The sequence below is a fragment of the Sphaeramia orbicularis genome, chromosome 9 (genome assembly GCF_902148855.1).
Source record: "Sphaeramia orbicularis chromosome 9, fSphaOr1.1, whole genome shotgun sequence".
In the NCBI taxonomy this organism is placed as follows: Eukaryota; Metazoa; Chordata; class Actinopteri; order Kurtiformes; family Apogonidae; genus Sphaeramia; species Sphaeramia orbicularis.
In genome coordinates this window covers 26,178,178-26,200,158 of record NC_043965.1, presented here as the reverse complement: position 1 = coordinate 26,200,158, position 21,981 = coordinate 26,178,178, and the positions used below count along the sequence as shown (strand labels likewise).

The 21,981-nt window shown below is 40.6% G+C and overlaps 1 protein-coding gene across 2 annotated transcripts; it reads left to right on the top strand.

The window, feature by feature from the left end:
- The first annotated feature begins 775 nt into the window (after nucleotides 1–775).
- On the top strand, nucleotides 776–21,712 carry ssh1a (slingshot protein phosphatase 1a). 2 transcript variants are annotated; one of them, XM_030142620.1, is made up of 15 exons: nucleotides 776–910; nucleotides 3,033–3,070; nucleotides 9,562–9,662; nucleotides 11,797–11,861; nucleotides 12,584–12,705; nucleotides 13,498–13,566; nucleotides 13,705–13,770; nucleotides 14,091–14,285; nucleotides 14,411–14,504; nucleotides 16,376–16,504; nucleotides 16,691–16,737; nucleotides 16,854–17,000; nucleotides 17,299–17,499; nucleotides 18,220–18,922; nucleotides 19,047–21,712. In XM_030142620.1, the coding sequence occupies exons 1-15, from the start codon at nucleotides 830–832 to the stop codon at nucleotides 20,139–20,141; spliced, it is 3,153 nt and encodes a 1,050-aa protein (XP_029998480.1). In that variant the 5' UTR covers nucleotides 776–829; the 3' UTR covers nucleotides 20,142–21,712. The 2 variants fall into 2 exon arrangements, with proteins under 2 accessions (XP_029998480.1, XP_029998481.1); XM_030142621.1 differs by lacking the exons at nucleotides 776–910; nucleotides 3,033–3,070 and adding an exon at nucleotides 6,690–7,530.
- Nucleotides 21,713–21,981: the final 269 nt, after the last annotated feature.

Here is a 21,981-nt window from a genome sequence, read left to right as displayed (position 1 = left end):
AAAATCAGTGAAGTTACCATATTTGCTTCCTTAGCTGTAATGAAGGGAAACAAATCCAAGTAATAAATATAAAATACAAGAAAAACACATCTAAGGTGTAAGGAACATGTATTTTAGAACATTAGAACATCACTTTTAGAACATTACAACAACATGAGTGCTGATCCAGTCCTTTCAACATCCACATTATCCCTTTGAACGTCATTCCTTACATTAGTACCATTACTTCATGGTACCTAACAAAGCAGGTACACTCACTGTTGATGTAGAGGTGGACCTTACAGACCCTTGAGATGGTTGACTGTCCTCACTGTAACTTTTGCTGTCACCGTCTTGTCAAATATTTGGAAATTACCAAAAATAGTCACTTGCCCGATAAAGGATTAAGATTTTTTTTTTTTTTTTTTTTTTTTGTAAATGATATGGTAACAAGGTTGAAATTCAGAGTAACAGGCTGCTCAGACATTGTTGGATGGATATCTACCTTGACCATTTTTTAATAGTCACGTGCTTTTCTGTTTTTACTCATTTCACTATTAATTTTCAATTATCTGCACATAAACTATTTTGCATAAAATCACTGTAAAGCTATTAAAAGTCATATCTTGTGAACTCAAAGGTTCTGGGTGGTGTGTGTTTGAAATGTCGTATTATTTTCTGACATGTCCGTGAAGGCACCACTTCCTGCACACACATCCCTGCCTGCGGGGTAATACCGCTGCTTTCCCTCCCTCCATCCGTCCATCCATCTGTTCGATGTGTCGTTAGCCCAGCAGCTAGCAGCTCACCAGGCCACAGCGGCCGGCCGGTGCATCCTCAGCTTCCAGCCATGGCGTTGGTTACTCTGCAGCGGTCCCCAACCCCGAGCGCCGCATCGTCGGCCAGCACAGCCACAACGACCGCGGGGGAGGTCAGTTCGGTTCGGGTTCGGGTTGGGGTTCGGGTGGACAGAAATGATGCTATGCCGGGAAGAGGTGTTAGCTGAAAATGTGAGGATGTGAGTGATGTTGCTGGAGAAAGGCCCTCTGATTGAAGCTAAATCAACACTAGCACCGTTAGTTATGCTAGGTTGTTAGCTACCGTCAACCAAGAAACGGCTTCGTTACTGATAACCGGTTATAGCTGGACACTTAAACACATGTCAGTTACACTGTTAGAAATACTATTATTACTATGATATAAGATAAGATAGTTGCATGGTAAAAATCTACACACCCGTGTAATTGTTTAGGCGTTAACGTTATTATACATTAGCTTGCCTTATGAATGATATACGCTGTAGCTAACGTTAGCTGTTTATGATATGACGATCTGGCTGAAAAATAGAGTTGTTTTCTTGAACATTCACCACACTCTATCTTCCACATTAGACTCTATATGAACTGGAAATAGTCGACGCTCCTGCAATCTTGTCACTTCTAAATTTAACAATAATTTCTCGTCCGAAGTCTTGAGATATTGATTTGTTTCATTCATTGACATGATTCAGGTTTAAACTCGTTCTCAATAGCACACAACAAAAATACACTGCACTATTTTTTTCACTGGGTTGTTCCCTGTAGTAAGAACAGGGAAGTAAGATTTCCTGATTGCAAACATCACATAGACAATAAGAGCTTACTTGTTTGAATTCTTGATTGCGTTAAGAAGCAATACTTTAGATATTCATGTTCTTTAACATTTTAAGTAACACTATATTAGAGTCATTCTTACACAACTGTAATCATAGAACTTATAACATTTATCTTTCCAAGTTCATGTATTTCCCCTGTGTGTACTGCCAGAAGGGGGCGCTAAGCACTAGCTTTAAACCACTGATCAGCTCTTTCTGCTCTGCATGACCACAGCAGGGAAAATACACTTGACATCTATAGTCAGCTTTATTTACAACCATCAGTATTTGAAGCAGAGCTCGAAACAATGCGGAGCTAAAATTAACTGATTGTGTCACGGCATGTTTGAAAAGCATGCACCACTAGAATGTCATAACATACTTGTAACCCATAGCAAGTTGATCATCATTTTAATTAACTGGGTTTTATTAGATTGAAGTGGCTTTGTGGTTGTGCATCAGTGCCCAGCTGTAGTGAGTGGTGTAGTCCAGCAGTGTGGCGAGGTGGGATAGATAAAGCTGTCAGGACACTGCTGCAACAATGATGTCATCTACTCATGAGGAGTGGGTGGGGTGGGGGACTACTACTGTAGGAAGAGCAGGGGAAAAGAGCTAACAGAGGTAAACAGGGATGCAGATACTAATATGCTAAATTTGTGAGCTTATTTTCACTTAATACTCAATGATGAAGAGTTACTACAAAATAGCATACACTACTTATTACTGTAGCTTTAAATCAGGTCTGTATTTCTTTTATTTGTCTATTAGCCTAATACTTTATAAAAGAGATATGGGTTTTCTCCGTCAGCCTTTCTTACTGCTCAATCTGCAGTGAACCCTTATGTTTTCGACTTCGGTGGCTATCAAGCGCACAGAATTGGGATCAAACTGAAGTCATTTTTTTGCTGTCATTGCTGCAGAGTGTGCAGGGTCAGCAGCTTATGAAATTGTTCTGTAGGGTCCTCTGCAGGAACCTCAACACACCTTTCATTTTCACGAACGACAGCAATGTAATCTATCTGATTTAACATTTACAGAAAAACTGAGTTTTTGTGCATAACCAGGCTAGAGTTTCCTGCCCAGGTTATTCTGTTACTTTGCCTTATTCCTCTCAGTGCTGTACTTCAGTGACCTCATTCTCATTTTTGTACAGACATTAACATTTGTGAAGGTGAAGAATAAGTCAACATAGTTTGATGTCCAAAATACATGATTTCTTTAGTATTTGTCCTCAAAAATATTTCTGCAGCATTTTTGAACTTGTGCTTTGAAATAGTGTTGTGTTTTTTGCTAATCTGGAAACCTTTCTATATTACTCCCTTCCTCTTGTCATTTTTACACATAAAAGAGACTGTTATTGGTAAAGTATAGACATGCCTGTAGATTTAATTTTCTTCTGACTTCCTTATCTCTGTTGCAGGATTTTGGGAGTGAAGATGAACGGCGAATAAATCAAAGGTAAGTTTACTTTGTGTTTACTGTAGTTTACCTCTTCTGTTGCGTGGGTCATAGCAAAGCCAGTCACATTTTATACACAGGTGGTGTTGACTGATTGGCAGCATCTGTCTTTGAGTCATTTAGTGAAATCTGGAAAGGCGGCAGACTACCTGGCATCGACAAATGAGAACAACTGAGCGTCACTGTGATAAAACACCTGTCTGTCTGTCTTGTTGGCAGAGTCATCAGCTCCTAGAAGCCAACTGTAGCACCATGTTATTCTCAGCAGTCTGTCAAGTAATATGTTGACACAGCACGTCTGTATTTTTATCAGCATGGAGATTAATGAACTTGTTCTGAAACCATGCATCATCAGTTGAGTCATTTGGCCTTTCCACAGGGTTGTTTTTTATTTATTTTGATTTGGGTATTACTCTGCATTGAACTACAGAAAGCTAATATCCATTTTGGTGTTTTGTTGTGTTTGTAATTTCCTGAGCTAAACACTGCATACATGAAGGTAACACTGAAGAGTCTCATAAAAAGACACAAATTATAAAACAGCAGCAAAATGTTGACATAATGACTCTTCTTCCACTATGCAAGCTACGGCAAGACAGCTATTGTGTCATTTATGAATAAGTATGTTCATAGAAAGATAGGTCACAATGTTTTCTTAATCTCTGCCAGTGTTGATAAACCATGCAATAACAAGAACTACTATGTGCAAAGCAACCAGTAGTCTTAAATTTTAGTTTGACTCACTAAAAATACACATTAAGTTAAATGACTCTAAGAAGCACAGTAACTTTAAGTCACATGTAAAATTCTGAAAATAGTTCCAGTTCTGTTAAAATAGCTGTGTTAAGACCTTGTAAAGCCAATTTTGGTTGACAAGATGAACTAGAAGCCCTGGGGTAGCTTCTGTAAAAGTGGTGTTTTTTTACATTTATGAAAAAAAGGTAGTGATATAAACATTAGTCTGTTGTTTGAGCCAAATGTGTAAGCTGTATGTGTCTTCTGTTTATGTGGGCTCAGGTTTCTTTCAGGCTTCTGTCTTACAGTAACTTAAGTATAGTCTTTTTAGCTCTTCACATTAACTCATCAAAATTCAGTGGGTAGAACCTATAAAACATTACTGAAAGCAGCTGCAAAGTGTCAGTGCGGTATTTTGTGTGCTCTACAGGTGTTTGTGTTCTACGGGTGTTTGTCTGTGAATATGTTCTGTCCTGAAATACTTGGCTTTGGAAACATACATTCCTAAAATTGGGCTGAGATGCCCTGCTTGAACTTGATATCTTAACAGTGTGCCGAGCCAACTGGAGCGATGTAGTTGAAAAGTTCTAATGTCAGGGTAGATATGCCATGAATAGTTTATTTCGTAAGGCAATACAATAACTTCTTTAAATACCTACATACAATACTGACTTGTGAAGGGAATGACAGTATTTGTGTCAAAATTACCTGTACTCGAGTGAGGTTGAGATTTGAGGTTGTTTGTTTTGGGACTTCTTGGTTTGTTTTTAATTTAACTCTCTGTCTGTCAGATGTACCGTAAAAAGAAGCAGTACATCTACTGATGCCGTGATAATTGTGAGGATTCTAGGGGATATTTTCAGTTGTGCAAGAGCCCATGCAATCATGTCCTTAAGCAATGTATGTGCTCGAATGATCTCTTTGCATAGTGTGAGTCCTGTCTTGCCTTGAGAGTGCTATGTAAGCCAAGTTATGTAAATAAATTTCCAGATATTCAGGTTTTATGATATTATGATTAAGTTGCCCTGTATTTGACTGACATGATTCTCTTTAGAACAGATTGTACAAATCTACGATTTGTAATTAATGGACAGTGATACAACTGCCAATGGCAAGGATTTGCACTTGCAGTTCCTGACTGATTTTAGTAACGATGACGAGTTCCGTGGGTTGATGGAGGCCAATGTAAACATGTTGCAGTTGTCAATGGCACAGCACCAGGGAATGATTTCACCTTGCCACCTAGGGTAATGTAGAGTTGGGCAAGAAGTAGTCTGTTAGGATTAAACCTACCACCGTCTCACTGCTTTGGTCGGCATTGTGACTGTTGACCTCATTCTCATCACTACATCACTGCATGAAACATCAAGCTTGAAGCAAGTAGCAAACAGGTAACAAATGATACATGGAGACTGGTCTGGATAAGTGAGAATAGTTTCCATAACACTATTTTGCCGATGCACTTTGTGGCATCCTATACTAAAAGTTGTGAATGGTTTAAAGAAATGACCTTTTTTTTTTTTTTTACCCATATTCTATAATCATTGTGGATTCAGCTTGTGTTTGTCTAACAGTGGCACACCACTGAAACAAGTGAGGAACTAGGTCTGCAAGGCAAGAAGCTGACTTGAACTTAATAGCAGTGTGTGCTTGCTTGTATGTCCATGTGTAGCACATTGTTTGATATTTCATATGAGAAGGATAAGGCAACACATAAAAAAAAAATTTTTAAATATGATATTTTTCATGTGAAGCTCATATGAATAACAAATATTTAAATAAAGATCCCCATGTCAAATCTTTACTTTAGGTAAAATTTTCCACAGTTACATTATGATGTAATTTTTTTTCCTGCGCAGGGCGTCTGTGTCTCCACTCAACACCTGAGGAGGTTTGTTCCTCCCTGTACTGCACCCCCACCACCTCTCTCTCCTCAGTTCAGTGGTGTCAGTGAGAAAATGCCACCATTATGCAACTGTCCGCCCCAGGAGGAGGCTGTTTTATTTCATTGTGCTGCTGTGTGCAGAATAGCCGGAGACCATGAATAAGCCAGGCCGGTTACTGCCTCTGTGTAGCCTCTTTGTAGCTCTTCCTCAGTGTAATCCAGTGCAGCTCTCACACATACACCTGGTGATTCAGAGGAGTAGCTTAGAGGACATCTGGTCTTGTTTGCCCCAACCAGCTCCATCTGGCTACTGCTACAAACTATACCTTAACTCTGTGAGAAGCTTGGCCTTATATGCCTTGGTTGCTCCTCCTGCCATACATGTACCACCTAGTCACTTAGCCTTCTGTACATCAGCTTTCAGACCTGGCATCAGATGGTGACTAGGTGCTACAGACATGCCATTCTACAGAAGAATAGAAGGGACTATCGTATTATCTGTGTCGCTGAGGTATTGTTAATGTCTGTCAGCAAATCCTCATTCTCATTGTGTGTAAAGTTTGCATGCTTACAGAATGAGGGAAAGGTAAAAAGAAAGGATTTATCCCCATAATCTAATCTGCTGGTTCACAGTAAACTATTTTTTGTGACTGAAAATCCAAATAATTTTCAGTGTTGCATTCTGTTCATCATCTCTGTATTTTACATTTATTTCTTTTTTGCTCACTCAGCATATGTACTTTTGAATGATTGAGTACATTGTGGTTGTTTGTGGTAGATCTGTGTGAGTGACAGCCTACAGTGGCCACTTGAGGGTGAGAGACATGAAGATAATCCCTCCCTTATAAGCCTGGGTATAATGAGATTTGGGAGTTTGGGGAGCTTGCCAGTTCTCATTGCCCTTTCCATCCATGCTTGTCTTAAGCTCCCTGGAGGCACTCCCTTGGATTCTGTTGACCCATAAGGTGGCATGCACATCAAGATACCCCATTAGGAAGTGTTGGCTGAAAAAAGTCCCTTTTTTTGTCTTAGTCCAATTGAGCAAAAGGCTTTGTTTTTCCTTAGAAGACAGAGACAAACTAGCACTCTGTGGAAATCTGATTTCAGTTGGAGAGCCACATGTGATGCTACATGTGGGCATGTTTTGCATTGACTAAGTGGAAACCTGATGTTTTTTTTACACTTAGTTAGACCTGATAGGGAAGAAAAGTAAATAATCACAGAGTTACATGGATCTATGGGTTCTTATGCATTCAGTGGTCACTATTGCCTTCTGGCTGCTCATGTGATTGTTGGAAGCCAAAGGGAAGCATGTGATTAATTCTGAGAGTGCTTTGGCCGTAAATGAAAAAATGGGATTTGCTTTGCAGTTCTTACAGACGTGGATGGTGTTAGCTCTACAGGAGTACAAGACAGAAAAAGAGTGAGAGGACAAGTTCAGTTGTGTGTGCCTCAGGCAGCGGGTGGAGGCTGCAGCTTGTCCCCCTAGGCAGGAGTCTGACTCGCACTTGCACAGAGGCTCAGATGAAGGAGGAGGAACAAGAGGGAGTGGCATCCAAACAGAAGGCATTTATCCACTGAGCAGCACAGATGAGTGCAGACTGTCAGTTAGTCTGTCACTCAGAGGCAGCAGGCCGAGACAACAACCATCATTCTCCTGTTGGCTCCTCTGCTGTGTCTGGAGGCTGATGAAGAGGAGGTAGCTCGTGCCAAAGAGGCCTGGGTTCATTCTGGTTAACAGGATGCATCTGGTTGTAGAACCCGTTCAGGAGGTCATGATGAAGATTTTACCTTATTTTGTGGAGAATGCTGTGCTGACCCAGAGTGACATAAACCGCATGTGAGTCTGCTTGTAGTATTTAAAACTGTACCAATGCTTTTTCTGTCTATGCTCAGTCTGGTTGTGTTTGAAAAGTTCATTCATTTCCTTTTCTGTTGTTGTATATACTGTCACTTTGCAGAATATCATACAGTGTCATTTCAGGCCCTCAGACATAGCTCATAATTAAAATTACTGCAGTAGCTGTGTTTCTTCTGATGTGTCTTAGTTAATGGGGTATACATACTCAAAGTTGTAATCATGTAGAATCATTGAGGCTATCTGGCAAACTTTTGTATCATAGTCTTGTTTGCTTGGATGCCAGAGGTATTTTTAGCACTAGTGTTTGTGGGGAAGCTGATAGCAGGGTGGCGTGGGGCAAGAGACAGTAGAGCTGAGGCTGTTTAATTAGGATGTTTGAATATGGCCTGTGAGGCATCGGGACAACACTTGATTTACAGGGGGACAAGTTTCACACATCCTCAAATTTCACTGTCGCACACCTTTAAAAGTTTTCCTTTGTGTGGGAAGTTCTCAGATATCGCAGGCTAAGTACTGTGGACTGTAAGCTGGGTTACTAGTTGAAACAGAGAGAATGAGCTGCTGAGATTCGTACGCTGTAAAAAAGACAGTAATGGGGCTGAAGTCCTCGTCTTGCCCCCGGTATCACCATCGTTTCCTTATCCATCATTCCCTGACTGTAGGTCGTCCTGACAGTCTCATAAATCTCAAACAGAGAGCACAGACTCAAACAAAAATCTGCAAAATTGAGACAAAAGCCCTTGTTGAGAAGTGTCCACCCCCGTGCTTTGTCACCGAGGAACTTTTTTCTGTGGTACTGGGGGCGGAGGGAATTTATTGTGAGGTGCACAGAACGAAGCCCATTGTTCGTTCAAAATGATGTGTTTGGCCCAGGCCGACTCTTCGGATTCTGCATTCTGAAAGTGGAAACATAAAGAGTTGATTGAGAGCATGTTTTCAGAGCTGGTAGGGTCATTGAAGTTGACCTAACTGCAATGACGTTGACACTGGATTTAATAATTTGTTGTAGAAAGTTACAGTTGCAGTGTAGTAGTAGTCTAGTGCTAAAATAATATCAAATCATAATTCAAATCAAAACTGAGTATTTTTTGGAAACCATATTTTAGTTTTATTGAGTACAAATGCCAGTAAAGATTGGGATTGTGCGTCAAGGTTAATAGTGGACTGTAATACTGATTTGGTGCCAACATATTAGTGCAGCTAATTTTGCAGTCCCTTTCAGGGATCGGGTTTGTCTTTATTACCTGTTCAGATATGTTTTGTTCATGTCACCTGTCAGTTCTGTCCCAGTTTGCCTGATAGCACAAACAGAATAAAAACAAGGCCTGTGTGTTCTTCATTCTGTGTGGGAGATTTATGAATCTGCTTGTACTGTTTTTCTCAGCACACTGTAAAATGGAATAATCAGTCAAAAGTCAGCCTGGAGGAATCACTTCAGTTTGTTTTAGTGCAGTTCCTCATTCATGTCACCTGTTGACAGCTCCAGCCTACCTTGAAAAGGGATTTTATAGGCAGGTGTGATCTGTTGGTGCTTTTCAGTCATTGTGGGTGTTTAAGCATCATCACAAACAACTGCAGTTGGGTCAGTTATTTAGGTCTTTTTTGCTTTAGGCCAAGTCAGCAGAGACCTGACAAGTCAAATGTGAGTGCAGCCTGTGCAGCAGAAATAAGACAGATAAGCATTCTGGATCAAAGCTGATTCATGGCTGCTGCAGACCGAGGTCTGTTTCTGTAACGTGGCAGCTGGGCTTTCCCACTCAGCTGTTGTGGTAATTCATCGACAGCAGACGATGATGATTTATGTTCATCTTATTGAGTCTACTGAGCTGAGTTGTGTGTTAAGAGGGATTTTTTTCATTTGTCTCATGTCCCACTTCTCAGCCTCACTGTCCAATGAACAAGTGACAACACTGCCATTTGGAGCCAAACTGCTGACCCTTCGCCCTAGTGTATAATGTATAGCATATTTGTTTTGTAGCTTTTAACTCCTTTCTCTCATTTGTTTTGCAGCTTGAGTGAGAGCTTCTTTATGGTGAAGGGAGCTGCTCTCTTCCTGCAGCAGGGCAGCAGTCACCAAGGCCAGAAGGCACATCCTCACCACAAACATGCAGGTAAGTCCACACCCACAGTGTTTACCCCATTTTCCACGTCCTTTACCCAAACTGTTGTTTTGCTCTCACTAATTGTCTGATTAGTCTGTCAAGCTGTTATTCAGTCTAGGTTATGTGCTGTAGCCTCTAACACAGCAGCAGATGTTTGGAGCTAAGGCGAGCGGGATGAAGGCTGCCTGGTTGATAAGCATGTTCCAGACATATAGCTTAGGCAGATTAGTGACTGTATCCCCATATAATCACTATATAAGGACAACATTCATAGTACAAAGGTGTTGGCTTACAGTTTAGGGTCAGGTGTTCCCAAACCTTTTCAGCTCAAAAGTGAAATTGTATTATATTATGGGAGAAGAGTGTACACAGCATCTGAGCTGAACAGAGTAAACAGGTAAACAAGAATGAATACGTAATACTTAAAAATGAATACTGCAGTAAAATGACTCAATCTGTTGTGCATGGTTATGTAGTAGTAGTAATAGTTACTCCACAGCAGCAGCTAGTGGGGAGCTAAGGATCATGAAGCCCCCCCCCCATGTTCCTTTGGAAACTTGCCCATCTATGAAATGAATAGACTTGTCTTGGCTTGTAGAGCAATCAATCAGTCAAACTTTATATAACACAGGTCATGCATCAAATGCGACTCCAACTGCTGAACATAAAACAAGTTCAAAAGAGCACGAATTAATTAAAACCACAATTGATGAATCAACTGATTGAAGTCGGAGGCCACAAGAGGGCTATTATTTGAGGAATAAACTGGCCAGTGTCTTAAACCAGAGGCTGTTTTCAAAATATATCTTTTTAGAGCCACATTAAATTGTGTTAAAGGCACAAGTCTATCCTGACTTTCTGTTGGCTTCATGGGAAATCTGCACCAGACAACAGCCGATTGCTGCCAAGTCATTTGGCAAGTCATGGCAGAGGTTGGCAGTTGTGTCCTCTCTACAAGCCACTTTGTCAGGTAACCCACATATTTGCAGGTTGTGCTTTGGCCTAAAAACTGCGGAAAAAGTTGTGTTGTTTCCCAGTAACAGTTGGCCTCCAGGAGGAAAAACGTTGTGAGGTGGCTCCTGCAAAGCGTTTATTTAAAAGTATTCCCTGTCTGTAACCAGGATGTTTCAGTGATTTAATGAGGAGCACTGTTGCTCACAGCAGCAGTAAATGCTATTTTGTTGACATTACTGTCATACCATCAAGCATAAAAATACAAATAAAATGCTTAATAGGTTGAAAATCAGTGGTATTCCTCAGTTGAACTGGGTTTATTCAGTCAAATAGACATGAATATGAGACACATAATTGTTTGTAAACAGATTTATGCTCCCAAGTATAACTCTAGGAGCAGCAGTTATTCAGAACAGATGCCCCCTGGCTTCCACAAAGTCATGTGAACTAAGCCATTTTCATTTTTTGGCACTTACATCCCTAAAAGTAGCTGAACATGTCTTATAGAGGGTGGGACAGTGTACACACAGGGCATGTGGTTGTAGCAGAAGACCGTGTACAGTTTTGATACAATTAGGCTAGATTCTTTTGCTCTCAGTATAATATCACTCGAAGCTTGATTTAGTTGTTATTTTCTAGATGAAACAGACTCGCCACAAGGCTGCATATAATAACATACAAAGACTATATGACCAGGCTGATTCATGCCAAGAACTGTAATTAATCATAATCTGCCTTCTTCTTATGACACATTTCAACATTGTTGGCTCTCCATCGGCTGCCTCCTAGCATTGCTGTTGGTCGATATCCACACCCTGTTTTATTAGAGAACAGTGGATATAAAATGAACAGAGTTTTTGAGTTGTAGTTTTGTGGTTGCTTATGTGCAGACAGAATTATAACTATCAGCTCATGTCTCTGCAGTGAGAGAACGTGATAATGAAGTCACTGAACAGGTTACATGTTTTAGTTGGTAAGTTTTTGTGAAGATTTGATCACTGTAGGCTCACTGTTAAACATTAGAGAGCAGTGTTAATTACACTGTTGTCTTTTTTTATCAAGTATTTGGATCCCATTGCTCTCACTCAGTGTCGGAGTGGAATTGAATTTGTCATCTCAGGTGAATGTACAGCCACTGACATCCACTACTCGTCATAGATTAATTTTTCTTTATGGTGTTCCTCAACAGGAGACTTACCTCAACACCTGCAGGTCATGATAAACATCCTTCGCTCGGAGGACAGAATTAAACTGGTGAGAGACAGTATGAGTATGTATATACATCAAAACAAAAACATGCACATATACAAGCCAGTGACTCACAACTTGGCATAGCGAACCCTCCTGAATGCATTTTATTGTGTACCTAAGATGCTTATTTGCACACTGTAATTATTAGCTCATGAGAGCAGGTTTGAACACACTCAGGAGAGCATTACCAAATGTTTCCATGGTGTGTGTATGTGTCAGTGTGAAACTGACTTATTTCATTTTATGTTTACTACTTCTACGCTCTCACACTTGCTTAGGACTCAGTTTCCTGTTACTTTGAATTTTCTTTCCTTAAGCAGCTGTGGCTCACATGCATTCACACATTTTAACAGAAGGGTCAGCACATTGATTAAGTCAGTTGTAGCCTCTTTAGAATGTTTGCTGTTGTGCACAATCAGAGTTGTGCACTTACATAAACAGGGCATACATCATAAGCACAGATTTGCCACAGTAAATTTATTAGAATTAAGTTCGGGTCAGCCCACAAATTTTGAGTTTAAGACTGTTACTGAATATGCCAGCCCTATGTTCTAACACTGACCCCTTTTACAAAAGTCATAAAATTTAACAGTCCTCTTTAAATACACTATAATTACATTTATTTTGGCAGCTACAAAAACAGCAAAACAGGATTTGTTGCTCTTTGCATGAATGAACTGTATTGGCCAAGAAGTTCTGGCTTTAATTTGAGGTATACTGCGCAGGCGGTACGGCTGGAAAGTGCATGGTCAGACCGAGTGCGGTACATGGTCGTCGTGTACACCAGTGGGAGACAAGACAGCGAGGAGAACATCCTACTGGGAATCGATTTCACCAACAAAGACTGGTACGAAAAGGCTTGCTTTATGTGGGGCTTACTGAACTGCTAGATGTTATATTGTTTTTGTTTTGATATTTTTTATTTATGATACCTTTTAAAATGTTAGAAAGCTGAAAAAAATCACATAACATTCAACACTGGAAACATTGAAGAGACCACTCCATATTTCCAGACCTGAACCCTATTGAAACCTCTGGAATGACATCAAGAGGAAGATGGTCAGTTACCTGCCAACAAATGAAACCAAACTGCTTGTATTTTTGCACCAAAAATGGCCTAAAACACCCAACAAACAACGATTTATGAAGTTTTGAAAATTAAGGTGTTCCACCAAATATTAATATCTCAAATGTTTCCAAGTAAAACCATAAGTAAACAATACAATATCTAAAACATTAGCTTTAGATATTAACATTAATAGGTTGGTCAAATAATAATTATGAAGCTGTTTTCTTGGCAATATTAATTGTCTGAAAACAATGCATTTTTTGTTCTTTTTTCCAGTTGCCAATTTCTGCAAATGCTTTAAATGACAGTATTTTTTTTTTGCAATTTGGAAAATGTCTGCATTTTCTGCAAATAGATATTAATTTTACTATTACACATGCCTACAAATACCACAGATGCTCTCTTAACATTTTCCAGAGTTTTGTATTCTTTATAGTATCTAAATCAATGTAAAATAGATTGAATAGATATAGCAATGCATGGTATCCAGACTGCACAAGCCATTTCTTAACCACCTGATTTTTTTCCCCGTTTCCGCTTGTTTTTTCATTTTGATTGTCTGGTTAACAGCAAAAGCTGTTCGATCGGCATGGTACTACCTCTGTGGAGTGATACAAAGATCCATCTGGACGGAGATGGGTGAGTTTGCTTTGCCAGTCCCACCCCTGTTGTTAGTGGCCCATTATTTTTATTTCTGTCATTTTAACCCACCACAGGGTCCTGAGACTTTGGATGAACATGTACAAGGAATGACCATTCGTTTTGTTTGTTCCTCAGGGGCTTTACAGTGAATACAGCAGGTCGGACTCATGTCTTCAAACCTGTGTCAGTGCAAGCTATGTGGTGAGTAATAGCCAGCCTCTGGAGCCTCAGTGGCTGCTGTCGACAGTTTTTGTTTCGTGACACACCACAATAATTCTCCTGCTTACATGTGACAAACACATGTGCCTTTCTGTTGCAAGAGGCAGATTGAATAAGCGCTAATTCATTCTGCCACCTGCTGGTAAAGACAAGCGTGTGCAGGGAACTCAATAAAGCCTATTGCACATTGTAAACGACACATTCATTTGATTATTTTACTTATACAGCCAATAAAAACAAATAGTATTTGCGTCAATAATTTACAACTTTGACCTTTGCTTTTCCAAATATTTGTTATGTAGGTCAGCTCTGCAGGTGCTGCACAAAGCATGTGAGGTGTCACGGAGATATAACTACTTCCCTGGAGGCATGGCTCTCACCTGGATGGGCTACTACGAGAGCTGCATTGCTTCAGACCAGAGCTGTATCAATGAGTGGAATGCTATGAAGGACTTGGAGACAACACGACCAGACTCTCCAACTATGTTTGTTGACAAGTTAGTGCACGTAATGAAATATAGAAGTCACATGTTAATGTATTAATCACTGCTCCTCAAAAATGGTTTGTACTGCTTTACTTCTGTGTGCCAGTCAGGTGTAAGTAAGATTCTCTCTTTGGTAGGCCTTCGGAGAGGGAAAGGACAGAGTGCCTTATCAAAGCCAAACTCAGAAGCATCATGACGTGCCAGGATCTTGAGAACGTCACCTGCAAACAGGTAAGCAGGTTTATTGTTGTCATCGCATCATGATGTAGACTTACAGCTGTACAAGGTGTTTCCAAGCAATGACTGTAAAACATTTTATTACATATATAAAGATAGATAATGTATTACAGTTTTAAGACAATGTAAGAAAGCCAAAATATCACAGCAGGGGGAACAGCGATGTAGGAGCATCTGATGAATTCTTGACAGCGTTTAATTTTTATATTGCCCTCTCTGAGAAGACCTGTGATTGGCCAGATTCTTACATCTAGAGCTAGAGCTTTTAAAGCCTGAAAACAGATCAGAGAGGAGGTGCAGAAGTCTACCTTTCTCACAGACAACTTGATTTGCAATGTGCTGGATCACTATTATTATAACTTATTATTTGCCCAAGTACACCAAAACATATTATTACTGAAGCTTTCAACGTAAAAAGCCTCTGTAAATTCTACAGTGTATTTTTAAATACTAGAGATGTACTCTAATGTAGTGTTATAGTACTCGAGTCTGGTCTCAGACTCGAGACCATTTTCTGCTTTCTCGGTCTTGTCTCGGACTTGACCCTTCAAGGAATCGGTCTTGACTCGGTCTCGGACCGTGGTGGGAGGAGAAGGACGCGTAATTTAAGAGCAAGTCCATGAGACCAACAGATTTCCATTCCATTCCATTCCAGCCACTGGTGTAGTCCAGGGTATACCAACTTATTTTGCAGTCAGCATTGTGTATACCCTCCTCTAAATCCCCCTGATGTGTGCCATTTTGTGGGTGTTCGTATCCAGACTGGGCTGACGGGGCCGAACCAGCTCCACTCCGCCTGCCAGATCCCGCTGTCCCAGGCTAGGCTGAGCTAAACTTGGTGCTGAGCTAACTTTACTTCAGAGCTGAGCTGTGCTAACCATGACTGTGTGTGTGCCAGGTGGGGATGTGAGCCATGTGTCAAGGGATGATTTGAGTCTCCAGACGATGTCTATGCATGCACGACTCACATCGTTCGGAGACTCAAAATGTCCCTTGACGCTGACCACATCTGGAACCTGACTTTACACCTCAGGTGCCAGTGCTACTCCAGTTGATTGACAGGTCACTGCACGTCTCGTTGAAAGAAGCACAATTATTGGAAATGCAAATGAGAAAGGCACAATAAACGTCTTTCAACTTGACGATGATTAATATTAACGACCCACCTACTTTCAAGTTTAATCCAAGAAAGTATACAAGGACCTGGTTGAAGAGCCATGATGCTGCCTCTTCTATGTGTTCTAGACAATGCAGAGTGAAATCTCCTGCAGAAAGTAAATCTGTCTGGAACATACTGTAGTATGAGCAAAGGTTAGAGCCCGGGTACAAGGTTGAGACAGTTTATCACTGTTGATGTGTTGTAAATGCTTCTATTTTTGTTCATTGTTAACTAAATATTGTTCATTTATAACATTGTTTTGTCGAATGATTTAAATTTTCATGTTCAAAACAAAGCATTCATTCAAAAAATGATAATATTATATATTTGTAGTGATATTTACATATATATATATATATATATATATATATATATATATATATATATATATATATATATATATATATATATAAAACAAAGACTGCTCCTATAAACAATTCCCAGTCTAGATTAGTCTGTAGGCCTAACTGTTTTTTATTAACTGGATTGATATTAAATCATGGTTATGAAAACTGACTTGTTTTTATGGTCTTGGTCTCGACTTCTGAAAGACTCGGTCTCGACTGCATTTGAAAACCAATGGTCTCGGTCTCGCCCCTTCAAAGACTCGGTCTTCACTCGCTTTCAACATAGGCGGTCTCGTCCCTATCACTACTTTAATGTAATGTTTTTTTTAATGTTTTTTGTTTGTTTTTTTTTTTCACAGATCCGTACTGAGTTGGAGCAGCACATGAACTGTAACCTGAAGGAGTACAAGGAGTTCATCGACAATGAGATGCTGCTGATTCTGGGTCAGATGGATAAAGCCACCCTCATCTTTGATCATGTCTACTTGGTGCGACATTAAGCATTTTCTCTTACACTTAACAAAAACATATGTGTTATTTTTGTGTGATTACATGAGACCGAACAGTTTCCGTTCCTTTATATCCCAAAGGAAGACTGTTTCCTCTGAAATAACTCTTACAGACCCTGGAAAATGTATTCAGTCTCAACAGTACTTTCCCTCATTTGTTTGTAGGGATCCGAATGGAATGCATCTAATTTGGAGGAACTGCAAGAGACAGGGTGATTTATTTGATATTAAGGAGAAACAAAGATAACCACACACAAAACATATTTTTCTCTGTGATTTGAGCACAAAAGAATGTTGTTGATGAATTAACATTGTCTTTCCTCTGTAGGGTGGGCTATATCCTCAATGTTACCAGGGAGATCGACAATTTCTTTCCAGGCACATTCAGTTATCACAACATACGTGTCTACGATGAAGAGACCACTGACCTGCTAGCTCACTGGAATGACACATACAACTTCATTGTTAAAGCAAAGTGAGTCATTAGTGCATCTAACAACATGGTGCTACCATAAAACCATTCAAACTTTCTTCTCATAAATCATGATTCAACTGAAAAAATAAGCCTCATAAATAATTTAGAACAGGTTGCAAAGTCACAAATATTATTTTATTATAAGTTTCACTAATGTAAACTATATCTGTGTATTAATACAGTATAATTACTGTTCTTTTTCTTCATAATGTTCAGAATGAGAGTCAAAAAAACAGCTTTTATATGGTACTTTTTCCACATTATTATATTTATGTTCTCAATTGTTGTCAACTTACAGAAAGAACCACTCCAAATGTCTTGTCCACTGCAAGATGGGTGTGAGTCGGTCTGCGTCTACTGTCATTGCTTATGCCATGAAGGAGTTTGGCTGGTCGCTGGAGAAAGCTTACAACTTTGTCAAGCAAAAAAGAAGCATCACTCGTCCCAACCCTGCTTTCATGAGACAGCTGGCGGAGTATGAGGGCATCTTGGATGCCAGGTACAGTCACTTGTGTCTATGCATGCCAATTCTGTGTCAGTTATGTGTAGTGTTTTCTCAGGGAAGATGTTTATTGTTGTATCATCTGTTTTTTTTCTTCATATTATATGTGTTTATGTGCAATCGTTGAGTTGGACAATCTGCTTCTGTATGTCAGATTTAGGTCCGCTTCCTATGTCAAAAAAATATGCACAGCCTCACTCTTTGGTTCCGGGACTTACTATTGGTAACTATAACTTACCCAATGGCCCTACTCAACAGAAAAAAATATGTTTATGTACATATATACTACTCCTTTTGCTTGAAACCGATTGCCAAGTGACATGATAGTTAAGGTCTCATTAAATGCAGTAAAAGTTACTATAAATGACTTGATCAAAAATACATCTGACTTATTTCACCTAAAAATATATTCAAAGTCATACATCTTAAGACAGATGAAATGACAGTTACAGACTCCTTGAAAAGATGTCAAGAAAATATAACTTGGAAAAAAAAGTTATCGTAACAATATACAGATCTAATCAACTGAGAAACACGAAGTTTAACTATTAGCATTGTTGTTATCAATTGTACAATGTATTGGGTGTTTGTGTGGATGCAACCCTGTCTGAAACCTTGTCACCTCTGCTTCTACCTGTCCTGGCCTGGATGCATTTAGTCTTTTGTAGTAAATTAAAATTCTATTAAAATAATAAATCACTAATCCTCTTTTCCCAGCAAACAACGTCACAACAAGCTGTGGCATCCAGATGCAGACTGTGAGATGGTTGAGGGGCAGCAGGGGTCGGCCCAGTGCTGTGGAGGAGACGAGGGAGACCATGTGACCCCAGAGCCTGGCATGTCTCCCTGCTGTGAGGAGGCTTTGTCGGATAAAGGTGCCGCATGCCCGTCACCATGCAGGACTGTTGCATTGGAGATCGATCCTGCCTATAACAACTATTACTTTCGTCGGCTCTCGGACTCCGCCCTGGACAGCGAGCCCTCGACACCAGTGCGCGGTCCCCCCCTTCTGGGAATGGAAAAGGTTTTCATAGAAATTGAAGATGTGGAGCGGGATGCGCTGTTGGACGATGAGGCCTTCGATGGACGGGACGGTCTGCCACTACCACACTTTGGGCCGTCAGCCGAGGGAACTGCTGCCCAGACCTGCAGTCGGGGGCCGGAGCCTCTGGAGGAGCTGCGCCTGAGGCTAGAGTTTAGTACAGTGGAAGAGGAGGATGAGGAGGAGGTGCAAAAAGAAGAGGCAGAGATGGAGGTACTCATGCAACCAGATGACGGAGGGGGAGGGGAAGGAGGTGGAGGGGAAGAAACACAAGATGTAGAAGTTGAAGGGGATGCAGAGGGCAATGGGATGGACCTGGCGACCCTGAATGAAAATTCCAACAACAACAACCATTTGAGTACTCCACAGAGCCTCAGTGTAAGTTAGAGGAGCCTGACTTTTACAATAAAGTGCTGGGGACGCTTAGCACTTTATTGTACTTTTTTAATTGAATGAATTGTATGGAAATTACCACTTTTCCTTTCATTTACTTTTATTTTAGGACAGTGACTCCCTGATCCCTCCTCCAGCTGATGCTTCCCTGTCTTGGTGGGATTGTGAGTCCAAGAAGAAGGAAGTCTCTCCACCCTTAGTGTCTAAGCTTTGCCTTAACCGCAGTCCCCTTGAAATCCCAAGTGCTTCATCATTCCCTTTAACCCAAACCTCCTGTGACAGCCTTGTGTCTTCAGCGCGCCTGCTACGCCCTTGTGGCCCTCTGTGTGAATGTGCCAACTGTGCAACCTTGCCTTCCACAGTGGAACAGACAGAAGATTCAGTGCACCTAGTGGAGTCAGAGGACAGTGGTCCACTATTAGAAGTAAAGACTGAGAGTGAGAAAAATCAGTGTGAAGATGTTTCAGAAGCTCTGCCTGTGCTGATGAGAATGGATTTAGGGGAAGAGAAGCCTGCAATGGCCTGCTACATTGGTCAGCAACAAGAGACTCTTGTGCAGCTACGGAGGTCTGGGTTGGTCCGCCGCCGTGCAGAGAGACTAGAGAGACTTTCAGGTTTGTCCCAGGATGGCCTGCAGTCCCTGAAGCCTTTGCACGCATGCCAAATGTCCAAGAAGAGCTCCTTTCACACCGAGGAGGAAGAAGAGTTCTCTTGCTTTACTGGGGACTTCCCAAAATCTTCTACACCATGCCAAGTGCGGTTAGAGCCACTTGTGGTGCCACTGACCAACGAAGCCTTGTTGGGGGTGGTGGGGTCTGGGCTGCTCACACCAACCACGTCTCCCCACGGCTCCACCCTGACACGCAGCTCCAGCAGTGACAGTCTGCGCAGCGTGAGAGGGAAACCTGGTCTAGTACGTCAGAGGGCGCAGGAGATCGAAACCCGCATGCGCCTGGCGGGCCTGACAGTGCCCTCGAGGCTGAAGCGGTCCAACTCGCTGGCCAAGTTGGGCAGCCTCAATTTCTCCTCCGAGGACCTGTGTTCAGCCTGCTCATCAGATGCAGGAACGTTGCTGCTCCTCTCACTGTCCCCAGAGCCAGACCCAGGCCTGGACTGGGATTCCCCAACCACACCTGCTCAACCCCGACCCTGCAAAGACTTGCACACTCCAGAGAGAGCACTACCATACGAGCCTAGGAGCTGACACATCAAGAAGAGATTACATATCCTCCAGCCATGTCCTCATCTATCAGTATGTGGACTGGAGAAGGTTGTACAGATCCTGGAAACAAGAGTCTAAGGAAATGAACAACAAAACAAAATAATGCCAACTGTTTAAGGGGTGTATGCTCTCCTTTGCCACATAGTTTCTCAAACTGCTGTTCACAGTGATTAAAGTCATATTGCTGTATCTGACAAGTGTGCAAAGCCATCAGTTCACCTCTAACTTTGTTTGAGTCATGGACAAACAAGTGCCTTACCTATGAGACCAGAGGCACAGAGCTGTGTTAGACTGCAGGATGAGAGAATGCAAGACACTCTTTAACCTTTAAAATCACAGCTGTTAGAACCTGTCATGTACCAAAATATGCTATGGTATTCTTTGGCACTTAACATTATTTTTACCTTTCTGGTATCCTTCTTCCATGAACCTGAGACACATAATGGTTCTCGACAGAAAGCAAAGTGATCAGTAAATGTTGAGTCGTTTACCGCACAGTTGATGTTTTAGAGTCTAGAGGGTTGTAAAATTAATGGTTACCTCGTGTTGCATTTATGGAGCTCTTTTTTCAGATAAAACACCAGGCTGGAGTTTAATTCAGTTCATTTTCTGATGTTGACTTAAGTGAGAGTAAGACTAAATCAGTTCTGAGCTCATTATTAAACCAGAGGTGTGTGTCGTAATGCATTAATGCGTGATTATATGTGAGTCTGAGTGAGTGAATGGGGCGAACATGAAACAAAAGGGTTGTGACTTTATTTTTGCCAGAGGCATGTTCACTGTTTTCAACAAACAGAACAGAAACATTTCTGAGTTTGTTGTTCCTTTGCACTGCTTTTTTATAAGTGAATACTGGTACACAGCAAGCTATCCTCCAAAATAACTTTAGAACTATGTTATCATTTTATCATGAGAGTGAAGAGTCACGTTGCATGGCTTGAAATCAAACAAATGTGTAGTGTGACAGAAACTGAGGTTTTACAGCAGTTGGTTCATAAAATCTATCTGTGGGGTTTTCCCAGAATAAAGCTCCATAAACATTTTGGATAAGATTTTAAAAACATATAACATCCAAACCTTCTGTACCTTAAATTAACACATTCATGAGAGTTGCCAATATTTAAAGTCATTTGTGCTTTTTGAAATGTGAAAGACCAAAGTTCTTTGGCTGTCTCAACGAATTGGAAACACCACTGAAGCTGTACAAAAAATGTGAATTACTATGTCAATCATGTATGTATTTAAATGCTGTCACATCTTTTTGCACCTTTGGGAGAAATGAAAAGAGACTTGATGGGGTCATTGGGCTCATAGCTGTTAAGCTTTTATACTCATATCATCAATGAGTTTTAAAGCTTGTGTCACACTCATGTGACAATGATCACAATAGGTTACTTCACAGTTTTGTAACCATTTTCTTTTTATATTTAAGTATGCAGTAACTTTTGTACTGTACATTGCTGTAGTTTGAATGCATATTGCACTTTTTAAGTTGGTCAAAATAATGTACTGTATGTGTTAATTATGGAAATAAACATTTCTTTTACATAAAATCCTATGTATCTTGTTTATTCAGCGGAAAATTGTAGCAAGAAGAAATATTTAATGAGTTTAACCCTTCAAGACCTAGAACTTGTAGTGATGATTTCCACATAATTAGTTTATCTACATTTAAACTTTCCTAACTTCTTTGTTACCATTTATCTTAATATTATCCTGGGTTAATGTGTACCTCTGAGCTGGATTCTCAATGTGTTTAAGAATCTGTCGCAGACATGAGTAAATATCTGTTCAGCGACTCGGCTGCAATGGTGTGTATCCT